At 44.3% G+C, this 15,572-nt stretch overlaps 1 protein-coding gene across 2 annotated transcripts in view; it reads left to right on the top strand.

Annotated features, from left to right (window-relative positions):
• DNAH10 (dynein axonemal heavy chain 10) overlaps positions 1-15,572 on the top strand; it is a 161,177-nt gene that overhangs the window by 59,504 nt on the left and 86,101 nt on the right. For both annotated transcript variants that reach the window (XM_055550810.1, XM_055550808.1), the window contains 9 exons: positions 842-1,075; positions 2,049-2,171; positions 3,537-3,770; positions 6,472-6,695; positions 9,195-9,464; positions 9,617-9,800; positions 11,682-11,816; positions 12,929-13,081; positions 15,377-15,565. In XM_055550810.1, the coding sequence (XP_055406785.1) occupies positions 842-1,075; positions 2,049-2,171; positions 3,537-3,770; positions 6,472-6,695; positions 9,195-9,464; positions 9,617-9,800; positions 11,682-11,816; positions 12,929-13,081; positions 15,377-15,565 (1,746 nt within the window). The remainder of the gene's footprint in view (positions 1-841; positions 1,076-2,048; positions 2,172-3,536; positions 3,771-6,471; positions 6,696-9,194; positions 9,465-9,616; positions 9,801-11,681; positions 11,817-12,928; positions 13,082-15,376; positions 15,566-15,572) is intronic.

Below are 15,572 nucleotides of genomic sequence, written 5' to 3'. Positions count from 1 at the left end.
CTGTGGCTCAGTGGTTAGGGCTCTGAGCTTCCACTGCAGGGGCACGTGCTCCACCCCTGGTTGGGGAACTAAGATCCCGCATGCTGCATAGCATGGCCAAAAAAAATGCATATACACACATATACACACATGTACACATATAAACATATATCCACACATACACACTACAGAGATATAAAAACACACATACACACACCAACATGTGCATGAGTACTATGCCCATATACATACATGCTCTCACACATGCACACATATAGGTGTACATAAATACTAATATATCACTCATACATGCACACACACATGCATGTACACATGTGCATACACATACACGTGTGTCATACACAGATACATATGTACACATGCACACATCTGTGTATATATACACATACGCATAATTATTGACAGGTGGTTTTTGAACATGCCATGAAAAGACAAATTTTTTGTAATTTGATCTTCTTGCTAAACAGTAAACACAGAGGCAGTATCTCATGAGCATGCAGATTGGAGGCCAATTATAGAATTTAGACCCTGGCTCTGGCACTCAGCTGAGTGAACGTGGCAAGCCGTTCCCAGTTCCCACCTCTGCGAAAGTGTGGAGAACAATAGTCCCACCCTCGCGGGGGTGCTTTGAGGACTAGAGGAGATGGTGTATAGCATGTGCTTACCTGGCACAGAGCAAGCACTGGGCAACTGACAGCTAGAATGGCCAGCTTCTCTGGAACACTGACCCAGAACTCTGGGTTCAGGAGCTGATCCATGGCTAACTCAGGAAGCTCCTGTTGGGTTGGGTTGTTTTTTTCAGCCCATGTGCCTGAACCATTCTTGTCATATTCCTGACTAGGCTGTGAAGGAAATCCTGGACACATGGGAAAATATGAAATTTAATGTGGTCAAGTATTACAAAGGCACCCAGGAGCGAGGCTACATCTTGGGGTCTGTTGACGATATCATCCAGTGCCTGGATGACAACACTTTCAACCTGCAAAGCATCTCAGGAAGCAGATTTGTGGGACCTTTCCTGCAGACAGTTCACAAATGGGAAAAAACGCTTTCTCTCATAGGAGAAGTCATTGAGGTGAGAAAAGAGACACAAAAGATGGAAAGGAGCTGATTCATAGAAAGAAACTTTGTATGAGACAATTCTGTGCTCAGAAACTAATGATCCTCTTTGATTTATTTTGAGGGGAGGTATGCATAATTAGAGGAGTGAATCTGAGTTTTTATTTCAATGAATGCATTTTTAACTAACAGGACTCCTCATTGGTGCTTTTTCATGTACCCTTGTTCTTATTTAATACTGTCCTGTTCTTGTTGCAAGAATGCTTTCATCTCCTGTATCACATTGAAGAATTTAAATATATTTAAAACCCTTTTCTGATTTCCTTCTATTTTTTATTTTCTCAAACTAGAATTTTCCTCTTTTTAGGGGAGACTCACTTTCACAGGGTATGGGTTTGTCCTCCGTGTGATTTTGATTTTTTTTTTTAAGTCCGTCTTGCATACATTTTTTTTTTTTTTTGGCCTGTGCTCATTTCACTTTGATGTGTGTTTTTGCAGTTTTCCCAACCTAGTCCATCGTGTTGGGAAGTGCCCAACCAGGTCTTACCTTAGTTGGTTTGGGGCTTTCCTGCTTTGTGTCCAGACCTCTGTGAGCCACCTAGGCTCATTTCACCAGTTTTGTGAGACAGCCTTGATTTTGTCCTGAGACCACAGGAAGGCACCTTGTATTAATATAGCTACACCCTAAAGCTTGGGGTGGGATGAAGCCAGGCCTGGTTCACTGGCTAGGAGTGTGGTCAGGCATGGGCTTCCTTCATTTGCTTTCTTTTGAAAAAATAATTTATTTATTTATGGTTGTGCTGGGTCTTTGTTGCTGCACACACACAACTTGGCAACTAAACCACCATATGCACTTATTCTGCCCTCTTGCATGGAAATTCTTTTGACCTGAATTGATTTAAATCTGTCCCGTGTTAGGGTGGGGTTTTGCCATACATACCTTGAGGCACCTGGGAACCTGTGTTGATGATAATGTTTTGCCTTTACAGATTTGGATGTTGGTTCAGAGAAAATGGATGTATCTGGAAAGCATCTTTATTGGTGGAGATATCAGATCACAACTTCCAGATGAAGCAAAGAAGTTTGATAACATCGACAGAGTATTTAAAAGGGCAAGTGACTGGCTTCTATTTTAGTCTTGAAAGATGGACAGTAATCGGAGATCCTTTCACTTATGTATTTACATGTAGTATTTGGTCTATTTGTAGCTTCTGAATTTTTTCTGTCATTGTATGTGAATTTAATCTCTTCAGTAAGAATTCCTGTTTGATCTTAAGCCACCAGCATAAGGCACTATAACTTTTTTATTTTTACTTTTTATCATAAAAGTAGTAGTTATTTAAAAACCTTGGGGAAATGTAGAAGAGAAGGAAAAGATGTGTCTTCCATAGTTTCATCATCTTTAATATGTAATATTTTCCTATGTATATGGGTTTAAGAACACAGTTGTAATGATATTTTGTATGTGTGTGTGCATACTCGGTGTCTTAGTTGTATCCGACTCTGTGACCCCATGCACTGTAGCCTGCCAGGCTCCTCTGTCCCTGGGATTATCCTGGCAAGAATACCTGGAATGGGTTGCCATTTCCTCCTCCAGGGGATCTTCCCAAACCAGGGATCAAACCCACCTCCTCTGGCTTCTGCTCTGGTAGGTGGAGTCTTTACCACTGAGCCACCTGAGAAGCCCGGTATTTTGTATAATTTCATCTTATAATTTTCTCTTCATATTGTGAGAAACATAGTTCATATTATGAAACCATCTGAAAACATTTCAATGATTTTATATAATGTCTCAGTGAGTGGACTGACATTAGTTTAGTTGATTTATTGCTAGTAACTGGACATCTTGTTTGAAGTGAAACTCTTTGCATTCAAAAATAATTTGTCTGAAGATTTTTTTTTCCATTTTTAGGATTAACATCTTATAAGTAAATTATAAGTAAATTACCCATGAAGGACTGTGGTCATCTTAAAGTCCTTTCCAGAAAGGGTGGTACCAGTGGGCACTGCTGCTAGCGGTTAGTGGGGTAAGGATTGTCACCCAGCCCACCCGACCTCAAAGCCCCGGTGTTTGCTGCTCAGGGATGCTGTTGTATTCTCTAGTATGAGCAGCCAACTCATGTTTGGGGCTTCCCAGGTGGTAAAGAACCCACCTGTCGATGCAGGAGACATAAGAGACCCCTGGATCGGGAAGATTCCCTTGGAGAAGGAAATGGCAACCCACTCTGGTATTGTTGCCTGGAGAATCCACAAGGAAAGAGGAGCCTGGTAGGCTACAGTCCATGGGGTCGCAAAGAGTTCGGACACAACTGAGGCGACTTTGCATGCACGCATAATACATCTGTATCATTTCTTTTTAGATTTCACATATAAGGGATGCCATATGATATTTCCCCTTCTCTGTCTGACTTACTTCACTCAGTATGACACTCTCTAGGTCCATCCGTATTGACAGTTGTCCTCTTGACTTTATCCAGATCATGGGCGAGACTTTGAAAGACCCTGTGATCAAGAGATGCTGTGAGGCCCCGAACCGCCTCAATGACCTGCAGAACATCAGCGAGGGCCTGGAGAAGTGCCAGAAGAGCCTGAACGACTACTTAGATTCTAAGAGGAACGCCTTCCCCAGGTTCTTCTTCATTTCCGATGACGAGCTGCTCAGTATCCTGGGGAACAGTGACCCGCTCTGCGTCCAGGAGCACATGATCAAGGTCAGTCCCCAGGGGCTCCCGTGGGAGTGTCCCCATAAGCTCTGTAATTGCAGCTCATCTGAGTCTGCTACACAGCTGGGTTCAACTCGGAAGTCCAAGATTGTGGAACACTGCTGGGGTTTTTATTTGAAACATAAATCTGATGAAATCCACTGTACTCTGAAGTCACACCAGCACTGAGCTGCTATTTGTTGTTCTTTTTCCACACTCTCCCAAACAACATTTTTTGAGAAACTGAAACAATGCAGAAATATACAAGGACGAATATAATAACCAGAGAGACCATGCAGGATAGTGGTTCAGCACATCCAGCTAGATTGTCTGGGTTTAAACCCTGGCTCTACATGGATTTGCTGTGTGGCCTTTGGCAAGTGACTTAACCTCTCTGGTCATCAGTTTTCTTACCTGTAAATTCAGTTAACTCCAATTCTACACATTTATAAAGATCAAATGAGTTAATGTTTGTAAAGTACTTTGAACAGTGCCTGCCCGATGATGTTGGCTAAAGAACCTTATCTACCCCCCAGAATTGACACCCTTGTTACCAGTTAGTCATATTTGTTTTGTCTCTTTTTTTGTAAGATAAAATTATGGAGATAAAGTTGACATACTCTTTGTTTCATCCCCATTCACAATTCTTCTTCCACTTTCAAAAGGCAGCCATTATCATGGCTTTGATGTAATTCCTTCCAGCCTGTGTTTTCATACTTTTACATAAATGCACGTTTATCCGTGAGTGATACTGAAGGGCAGGAAACACAACAGACAAAACCATCTCTTTGTTTTCTGACAGAGAATCAGAGCAGCGCCAGGAATAAACTTTGGTCAGCTCATCAAAGCTCTATGTTTAGTATCAGCCTAGAGGTTTCTCAGCCTTGACACTGTTGGCATCTTGGTTGCGATATTTATTTTTTTACTGGCACCTATCTGACTCACAATGTTGTGTTCATTTCAAGTGTACAGCAGACAGTCAGTTATGATATACAGTTAATGACTCTTTAATTGATTAATTAATTTTGGGTTACGCAGGGTCTTTGTTGCTGCTTGCAGGCTTTCTCTAGCTGCAGCAAGCCGGGGCTACTCTTTGTTATGTTGTGCAGGCTTCTCATTGCAGTGTCTCCTCTTGTTGTGGGGCACAGGCTCTAGGCACACGAGCTTCAGTAGTTGTGGCTCGCAGGCTCGGTAGTTGCAGCTTGAGAGCTCTAGAGCCTGGGCTCAGTAGTTGTGCACGGGCTTAGTTGCTCCGTGGCATGTGGAATCTTTCTGGATCCTTATCCACTGTGCCACCAGGGAAGTCCATCCACTCTATTTTAGATTCTTTTTTGGGCCAGACAGTTTTTCCTCTGTGTGTGTGTGTGTGTGTGTGTGTGTGTTTATGTCAGGGGTGGGGGCGGCCTTGTGCATTGTAGGTTGTTTAGAAGCATTTCTGGCCTCTACCCAGTAGATGCCAGAAGCATCCCTCTCCAGCTGTGAAAACTGAAAACGTCTCCAGATGGTGCTGAGTGTCCCTGGGGGCAAAATCATCCATGATGGGGAGCATTATAGAGCAATTACTTTATTTCAAATAAACAAAGTGCTGAGGATCAGTTGCTTAATACACTGCATATGTGCGTGTGTGCTAAGTTGCTTCCGTCGTGTCTGACTCTGCAACCCCATGGACTGTAGCCACCAGGCTCCTCTGTCCCTGGGGATTCTCCAGGAAGGAATACTTGAACTTGCCTGGCTCTCCTATGGGGGATTTTCCCCACCCAGGGATCGAACCAGAGTCTCTTAACGTCTCTTGCACTGGCAGGTGCATTCTTTACTGCTAGTGCTACCTGGGAAGCAAGATTAATACACTGTGTTTTCTTTAATTAATGCTGATCTCCTTCTCAAAGTATGAGTTATAGTTTGCATGGTTTCCTTTCTCAAAGGGAGAAGGCTTCTATTCTGTTTCTGCTTTCATAAACACAGATTTTACTGTTGTAGAAAAATGTGTTGTTAGAAGTACTTTGGCCATTGGTAGCTCCTTTTGTAAACCTCTGATTTTATTTTTTAAAGCTTGTTGCCTTTCTGTACTCCTGTCTGATTTGCAGAGTGCCTTGTCTTATCTAATGGGCCCTAAAAGACACATTTCCCTGAATATTACTCTAATTAGTAACAATGAGGATAGCCAGCAAATGCCAAGTACATGAGGAGCTGACATTTCACACACGTTATTTAATTTGATCCTTTGACTGCATTTTGTAGGTGCCGTAATTATGTTTATTTCAGGCTGAGAGAGGAGAAGCAACTTGGTCAAAGACACCTGATTGGACAGTGGGGGTGGGAGTCTTCATTCCTCGTTCCTGGGAGGTCTCTAATTCCTCAGCCGTAGAGTGTTTAATCACCATGCTGTCCCGCTCATCCTGTGTTCAGCTGGTCCATGTGTCCGGATACCTCTCCATCCCAATGTACACCCTAGAATCTCAAGTGTGGGGAGAGAACCTATCTTCTCTTTTTTTGTTTTTGTTCAACCCGCCTCAGACCTTTTCATGCAGATAAAAGGAAGTACCCAATGAACGTCTGTCACTGGGTAAAGAGATACCTATTTGGTGTGTGGTCTCTGGTGCTGTTGCTGGCATCCTGGCAGCCCTGATGAGTGATGAGGCACTGCGGGCTGTTCTTTGATTCCAGAACCCTGTGAAGGTATTACAGGGTGGACTCTCCCATTGTATTGCAGATGTATGACAACATAGCACTGCTGAGGTTTCATGACGGGGACAGTGGAGAAAAACTGGTATCTGCCATGATATCAGCAGAAGGAGAAGTCATGGAGTTCCGGAAGATCATCCGGGCTGAGGGGCGTGTGGAGGACTGGATGACAGCAGTTTTGAATGAAATGCGAAGAACTAACAGGCTAATTACCAAAGAGGCTATTTTTAGATACTGTGAAGACAAAACCAGGTAGGATTGTAAATGTGATTGTGTGTTACTTTATTATATTAATGGCAATAAGGGATCAATTTTCAGGGTGTGGAGTAGATTGACTGACATTTCAAATGTCAGGTTTTCTTTCCCTGCCATAGCTAAATTAGCTGATGGATACCTGTGTTCTTTAAGGATTACTGTGTACAGCACTTCTCAAATTGTGGTCCATGGACTGGGAGCATCAGGGCCCCTAGGAGCCTGGTCAAAATCGCAATTTCCTGGGCCCCACCCCAAACCTGCTGCATCAGAAACTCTCAGGGTAGGGCCCCAGGAACTGGGTTTTCACAAGATCCCAGGCGATTCTGAGCTCAAATGTGAGAACCTAGTGAATGCATTGGAGAAAGAAATGGCAACCCGCTCCAGTGTTCTTGCCTGGAGAATCCCAGGGACAGAGGAGCCTGGTGGGCTGCCGTCTATGGGGTCGCTCAGAGTCGGACATGACTGAAGCGACTTAGCAGCAGCAGTGACTCACCAGAAACCAGGCATTCATTAGGATGGACTCTATGTGTAGGTTAGTGGCAAAGTTGTTTCTAGAATAGTTGATGAATTTCAATCATTCTTTGATTTTTTGGCCTCAGAGCTTCCAGGCACCGAGCTAAACCATGCCTAGCCCTAGTCACTAAGAGGGCTGGCTTTACTCTGTGGTTGAACCCAAAGCACACAGAGCATCTTTGGATAGCTTCCCAGGAGAGTTGCAGTACATTTGGCAGGGCCTTTATGCTGATACAAAGTCTTTATTATTATGGGAACACTGTCCTCTTGGTTTCGCATGCTGCCTTTTTGATTTTGCAAACTGAAAATGTCTACTTAATGAATTATTAGGACAGAGCATAGTATTTGTCTGATTAGGTTCCTGCTTTTTCTTGGTTCTGTGCCATATAAAAAATGGGTTTATCTCTTTATGTAATTGGATGTATATAGATACATTCAGTGGTGTATTGGTAAACTAGCTCTCTGAGAAGAAAAGCTTTGATTTGGAGCGTATGTCAATTCCCATAGCGTAAACACTCTGCGTGTAACTGAGACACAAGCCCACTGGACTAGTAAATGAGAGAAGCACGGTGCCGTGCAGCTTGTGTTGTCGGATGCCAGTTTTGGAGAAACAGCCCTCACACCCCCTTCTCCCCATTTATGTGTCTTTATACAGGTTTGTATGAGAATCGAAAAGCGTGCCCAGTGACATTCAGGAAATTATAGCAAGGAAGCATGGGAGGTGTGGTCAGAGATAATCAACTTTTTTGTTGGAATTTTAAAAAATTTAAAAATTCTTATAATATGCCTATCATACTAAATAACTTTTAAACATCTGTGAAAACACATCTTTCAAGTGATCTGGCTTCTTTTACACAGTCATGCCCCTGTAACTGTTCGTGCGCATGTCTCTGTTGGCCTGGTATTTTATTATCTAACCAGAAGAGGTTTATCTCCTTTGTTTATTGGCTTCTCTTACTTCATCTTCCCTATTCCAGATCAAAGAAAAATTTTTTTAAAAATTGAAGAGCAGTTGATTTACAATATTGTATTAGTTTCAGGTGTACAGCAAAGTATTCAGTTATATTAATATGTAAATATACATAAATATGTATATTTCTGATTATTTTTCTTTATAGGTTATTGCATGATATTGACTATAATCCCCTGTGCTGTACAGTTAATCTTTGTGGCTTATTTATGTGTAGTAGTTTGTATCTGTTAATCCTACACTCCTGATTTTTTCTCCCCTACCTAAGTCCCTTCCCCCTTTGGTAAGCATAAGTTTGTTTTCTGTGTCTGTGACTCTATTTCTGTCTTACTTCACTCAGTGTGATAATCTCTAGGTCTATCCATGTTGCTGCAAATGGCAATATTTCATTCTTTTTTATGGCTGAGTAATATTTCATTGTATTAGATTGTTTCCATGTCTTGGCTATTGTAAATTGTGCTGCAATGATCATCAGGGTGCATGTATCTTTTTGAATTATAGTTTTCTCTGGATATATGCCCAGGAGTGGAATTGTTGGGTCATAGGGTAATTCTGTTTTTAGTTTTCTGAGGAGCCGCCATACTATTCTCTATAGTGGCTGCACCTACTTACATTCCCACCAACAGTGTAGGAGCGTTCCCTTTTCTCCACACTCTTTCCAGCATTTATTATTTGTAAACTTTTTAATGCTGGCCTTTCTGACTGGTGTGAGGTGATGCCTCATTGTAGTTTTAATTTGCAATTCCCTAGTAATTACTGATTTTGAGCGTCTTTTCATGTGCCTGTTGGCCATCTGTATGAAACAAATATTCTTTTTTGTTTTGTTTTGTTTTCGGTCATGCTTGTGGGATCCTAGTTCCCTGACCAGGGATTGAACCCATGCCCCCTTCCGTGGAAGTGTGGAGTCCTAACCACTGGACTGCAAGGAAAGTCCCGGAAGAAATAGATTCTTGACAAGACCATTTTTAGTTCCAATCCTGGGAAAATCTCATAGAGGCATGCTTTTCCTTTAGGGTCGACTGGATGCTCATGTACCAAGGGATGGTGGTGCTGGCCGCCAGCCAGGTGTGGTGGACCTGGGAGGTGGAAGACGTCTTCCGCAAAGTGAAGCAGGGGGAGAAGCAGGCCATGAAGAACTACGGCCAGAAGATGCACCAGCAGATCGATGAGCTGGTCACCCGGATCACCTTGAACTTAAGCAGGAACGACAGAAAGAAATACAACACCGTGCTCATCATAGACGTGCATGCCCGTGACATAGTCGACTCTTTCATCAGGGGCAGGTGGGGACCTCCCAGGGCACTGGTGTCTCGAAACCTGTCCTGTGTCATCCTCTGGCCTCTCTCAGCATCTCTCCGTCCTGCCCCCACCGTCTACCTTCTCTTCCGTCTCAGCTCTCTCCCTCTTCACTTATCCCCCCTTGCTCACCTTCCAGCATTCTCGAGGCCCGGGAGTTTGAATGGGAAAGTCAGCTGCGTTTTTATTGGGACCGGGAACCAGATGAGCTGAACATCCGCCAGTGCACGGGCACCTTCGGCTACGGCTACGAGTACATGGGTTTGAACGGGCGGCTGGTTATCACACCCCTGACGGACCGGATCTACCTGACGCTCACCCAGGTGACTGGCGGCCTGGCTCTGGTGGGGATCATTCACCTGGGGTCATGTGTTTTTTCTCTAGGTGTGATAGTAATTGTGATGGTGTACTGGGTTGAACAGGCTTCCCAAGTGGCTCGGTGGTAAAGAACCTGCTTGCCAGGGTAGGAGAGGCGGGTTCGATCTCTTGGTTAGGAAAATCCTCTGGAGCAGGAAATGGCAACCCACTCCAGTATTCTTGCCTGGGAAATCCCATGGACAGGGGAGCCTGGTGGGCTACAGTCCGTGGGGGGTCGCAAAGAGTCAGTCATGATTGAGCACGCATGCACTGGGTTGAACATTGTCCTCCCCACCCCAAATTCATGTCCACTCAGAACCTCAGCTGTGACCCTGTTTAGAAATAGGGCCTTGGCAGATTGAATTAGTTAAGGATTGGGGTGAGAACATCCTGGATTAGAGCCCTAGTACCAATGCCTGGTGTCTGTGTACGAAGAGGAGAGAACACAGAGGCACGGAAGAGATGTGAAGACAGAGAAAGAGACTGGAGAGAGGCAGCCACACGCCAGGGATTGCCTGGAGCCACCAGAAGCTGGAAGAAGCCAGGAATGAGCCTCTCTTAAAGTCTTCGGGGCAGTGTGGCCCCGCTCACACCTTAATTTCACTTTTAGCCTCCAGAACTGTAAGAGAACACATTTCTGTTGTTTTAAGCCAGACAATTTGGGGTACTTCGCTCTGGCAGCCCCGGGAAATGAATGCTAATAGTAAAGGGTTCAATAGTAAAGGTCGTTCTTTAAAAATCTGTAAAAGAAGTTCCATTTGGACTATGACATACTTGCTACCTTTTGGGATTTGGGTGTTTCAAGTTCTGGTGGCCCCCCAAACCACCCTCAGTTTCAATAGTTTGCTAAGAGGAATTACAGAATTCAGTAAAGCCATTGTGGTCATGGTTATGGTTTTTATAGGGCTTCCCACGTGGCTCAGTGGTAAAAAAAAATCTGCCTGTGATGTGGGTTCAACCCCTGGGTCAAGAAGATCTCCTGGAGAAGGAAATGGCAACCCCCTGCAGTATTCTTGCCTGGAAAATCCCATGGATAGAGGAGCCTGGTGGGCTATGGGGGTGGCAAATATTTGGACAGGACTTGACTAAACAGCAGCAACAACACCAACAACATGGTTTTTATAGCAAATGGATACAGATAAAAATCAGCAGTGGGAGAAGAGAGATGTAGGTCCAGCAATGGGACAGGGTCTAGGAGAGACCAGGTCTAAGCTTCAGTTTCTTGTTCAACTCAATGGTCCAGACAGCATCATTTTCTCCAGCAACTATGTGTGAAGTTCTGCTGCCCAGGGAAGCCCACCGAGCCTTGGGTTTTAACTAGGGGCTTGTCATGCATGCAAGACTGACCCCTCTAAATGACTGACCTTAGTCTCCAGACCCTCTCGAAGTTGATCCAGGGCTTCCACCATAAATCACATTGTTAGACTGTCCAGCGTGGCCCGAGGTCCCCAGATAAACAAGGACTCTCTTCTGAGGCAGAACATTCCGGGGCCTTAGAGGTCAGCTCCTAGGATCTAAAGACAAAGGGCCAAACCTTTCTTTGGGCAAAATGAATCCTTCCCTGCACATATGTCCATGTTCCCATGAGCCTCAGCTCTGGGAACTGCTAGGCATTGTCCTCAGGGCAGGTACAGAGTCCAGCATGTTGTGGAGTCGTTGGTTTACTGGTCCCTGTGTAACAGGGGGTGGGGGTGGAGTGGTCAGTGGAGGTCAGTGGAGGTCAGTGGTCACTGTCAGAAAAGGTGCATTACCATTTATATATTCTACATAGATTGTCACGAACTGGTCATTGACACCTCTTTCCTTCCATGGCAGACAACACGTGTTTTGCATTTGACTTCTGACAGGCACTGTCCATGTATCTGGGTGGGGCTCCTGCTGGCCCAGCAGGTACCGGCAAAACCGAGACCACCAAGGACCTGGCCAAAGCCTTGGGCTTGCTCTGTGTCGTAACCAACTGCGGCGAAGGCATGGATTACAAAGTAAGGATCTGGTGTCACTTCTTCCATCCAAATACTAACCAGGCCCAACCCTGCTTAACTTCCAAGGTCAGATGAGATGGGATGCTTTCGGGATGGTACAGCCGTCGATACCCTGACATCACATCTGGTGCCGTCTTCCTAGGCCAAGAGCTCAAAGGAGGACATGGGTGAAAGCATTTTATCTTATATGCTTCCAAGAAATGACATAGTGACAGCTGGAGGTGGGAAACCTTTCACCATCTTGGTCTGGGAACTTAGATGTATTTCTTTGTTAGCAGCATGTAGAGCAAGCGTCTCAGACTAAATGCCCACTGGAGTCAGGTGGATAATGTAAATCAGTAAACAGCAGACAACAACAGAGAGTGATGGCGACTGTGGCCAACTGGAAGGCAAAGCTCCGCCTGAAGGAGGTGCTGGTGTTCAGCTTAGGTCAATTGTTGCCAAGAAGAGAGGACCCAGTGTTGCTGGATTTTTCAACATCTCAAGAGAAGCCAGAAATCTGAGTTTTTTACATTAAAATTCTTAATTTTTGAAATCTTTGAACTTCTTTACAAAATAGAAATACTAGAGTCACAAATATAGAAAACAAAGTTATGGTTACCAGGGATTATGGAAGGGGAGGGATAAATTGGAGATCAGAATTGACACATACATACTACTATATATAAAATAGATCACTAATAAGGGCCTGATGTATAGCACAGGGAGCTCTACTCAGTACTCTGTAATGGCCTATAGGAGAAAGAATCTAAAAAACAATGGAGATATATGCGTGTGTGTGTGCGTGTGTGTGTATGTATACAACTGATTCACTTTGCCGTACAGCAAAAACTAACAACATTATAAATCAACCCTACTTGAATAAAATTTTTTAAAAATTAAAAAAAATCCTTAATTTGTGAAATCCTGTAATTGGGAGCCGGAAAGGCCTTTCACAAGAGACCTTGGGAATCTTGCCAGGAAGATCCATTAGTAGAATGGCTGGCTGAACGCATCTCTGCCAATCTGATAATCATCGTTTGCTTTTAATTTAGAAAATTGTATCCATACGTGGATCACTTGTGATTTTAAAGATGAAAATTGCCCTTGTCCTGACATTCCTTTCCTCCTAGGCCGTCGGGAAGATCTTCTCGGGCCTCGCTCAGTGCGGAGCTTGGGGCTGCTTCGACGAGTTTAATCGCATTGATGCCTCTGTGTTGTCAGTCATCTCGTCCCAGATTCAGACGATAAGAAATGCTCTGATCCATCAGTTAACCACGTTCCAGGTGAGAATAAGTGTGAAGCTGGCCCAGATCCTCCCCAGGATGGGAACGTGCAATGGTGGACAGTCATCTATCCAGACCAGGCTCCCCCTAGATGTAGATTTGCCCGACTTCTGCTTCCATGTGGAGATAATTGGGTTTCCCTAATTGAGCAGCATCTTTGATAATTAAGTACTGTAATAATCTAAGAACTTCAGACATGGGACTCCCTGATGGTCCAATGGTTAAAACTCAGAGCTCCCAATACACAGGGCACTGGTCCAATCTCTGGTTGGGGAACTAGGATCTTGCATGCTTCATGGGGCGGCCAAAAAATAAATTAAAAAAGTAAATTACAGACATGACTAATAGTGACAGGTAGGGCCATATTCTCAAGTAAATGAAGTATGAGGTTCCCTTTCAAGGTCAAAAGATGTTTTTAATGACTTCCCAAATTTGAGAAAAAGTGACTTGAGAGAAATCAAGATTCCGTTGAATCAGAATGTCTTCAGTAGAAATTATTGCAATAAACAAGAAATTTTGCCTTCAGACCCAGTAAAGTCAGGGCATTATAATGACCAAGTTTTTTTTAATGTCATTTTGGATCAATAAGAACCAAATCTGTGGGCATTTATTTATTTTTTGGCCACAGCATGAAGCACGTGGGATCTTAGTTCCCCGACCAGGAATTGAACCCACACCTTCTGCATTGGAAGCACAGAGTCTTAATCACTGGACCCCCAGAGAAGTCCCATGACCAAGATTTTTAAGGTTGTTATTAAAGTGAAAAGGCAATTCTAATTTTTTTTTGAGATTATACTAATCTCTCCCTGTCCAACAATACATTTGTAGACTCAAGTTTGGGACATCTGCTTTAAGTTACATCAGATGAAAATGGATCAGAGTTTGGAGAAACGTGATCTTATGTAATTTAGGTGGCCCGGGGTGCGTTCCCTGACAACAGGGACCAGAGTGGCTGAACCGTTTCCCTACCCTGAGGCCCTCTGTGATCCCAACGTGCTCTACCCTTCCTCTGGCCACTGTCCTTGCTCCTGCATGCCCCTCCACCCTCGTCACTTTATGATACTTACTCTACAGACATATCAGACCCTGGGACGCCAAATGCATCCCTATCTGCCTGAAATTGTCTGTTTCTTCTCCTTCACCTGAAAACTCCTATACATCCTTCAAGGTCCCACAGAGCCTCATTGGGTGATCCAGGAACCAAATTCAGCCTGGGCTGTGAGGACTCTGTTATTTGCCCCTCTGTGGTCACCCCACCTGCTTTTTCCCTGGACCTTAGTGTTGCTGGTGGTCAGAGGATTATGTAAAGTGGGTCCTGTTAAACATTTGAGGATTCCAGTGAAGGTTCTAGATGGATTTCTATTCATTAGTTCTGAAACATTTTAGGACTGAGCTTACTACTGCCATGGGAGACAGATTGAACCTGCAGTGCATTTGGGTTTCTAGAAGATGTGTTTTTAAGAGCAGGCCTGTCTCCCATCTCCAGGAGATGCTCTAGGACTCACATGAGACATTGAGGCATGGATGACGGTGGTCTCAGTGCAGACTAGGGAGATAAGACAGCGGCCTCCATCCTTTGGGGAGCATCAGCTACCTGCTGGGCTGCCCTCCTGTCAGAGGCAGCCTGGGCCTCATAAAAATAAGAATTCTGTTTTCTGCCTGTCTGATGGGCCATTAAAAGAAACAAAACAGTAAAAATCTAGTAGAGAGGAAAGTTGAGAAAGTTGAAATTCACTGTAGGCTAAAGAGACTCAAAATATGGAAATTTCTGTACTTTGTCAGTCCATGGAGCACCAGGAGGACAAAGGCTGGTTTCTTTAAAAAAAAAAAAAAAAAAAAAATATATATATATATATATATATACACACAGACACACATTTATTTATTTATTTGGCCATGCCAGGTCTTAGTTGTGGCATGCAGGATCTTTAGTTGTGGCATATGAACTCTTAGTTGTAGCTTCCTGGATCTAGTTCCCTGACCACGGATTGAACCCCAGGCTCCCTCCATTGGGAGCTTAGCCACTGGACCACCAGGGAAGTTCCAAGGCTGGTTTCTCAAAGGATGCTGAGATGGGATTCTGGTGGCAAAGGTCTGGGTGACACCCAGGCAGCCAGATGGGGATAAAGGTGGGAATGGGAAGAGAAGTGACAATTAACATAAATGAAAATCCCACGTTGTGCGAAGTGATGGGCTATCCATGAAAATGAGTAGCCACATGGCTTCCCAGACCACCTTTCCCCTGGCAGGCTGGCCGGCAGCATAACCCTTCCTTCCTTTGCTCTTGTCCCCTAGTTTGAAGGGCAAGAGATCTCCCTGGACTCCAGAATGGGCATCTTCATCACCATGAACCCTGGCTATGCGGGCCGCACGGAGCTGCCTGAGTCGGTGAAGGCTCTCTTCCGGCCGGTGGTGGTGATCGTGCCAGACCTGCAGCAGATCTGCGAGATCATGTTGTTCTCCGAGGGCTTCCTCTGGGCCAAGGTGAGGC

This window comes from Bubalus kerabau, chromosome 16 (assembly GCF_029407905.1).
Source record: "Bubalus kerabau isolate K-KA32 ecotype Philippines breed swamp buffalo chromosome 16, PCC_UOA_SB_1v2, whole genome shotgun sequence".
NCBI classification, from domain to species: Eukaryota; Metazoa; Chordata; class Mammalia; order Artiodactyla; family Bovidae; genus Bubalus; species Bubalus kerabau.
Note: the sequence above shows the minus strand (reverse complement) of the source record. Positions and strands in the feature narration are given on the sequence as shown.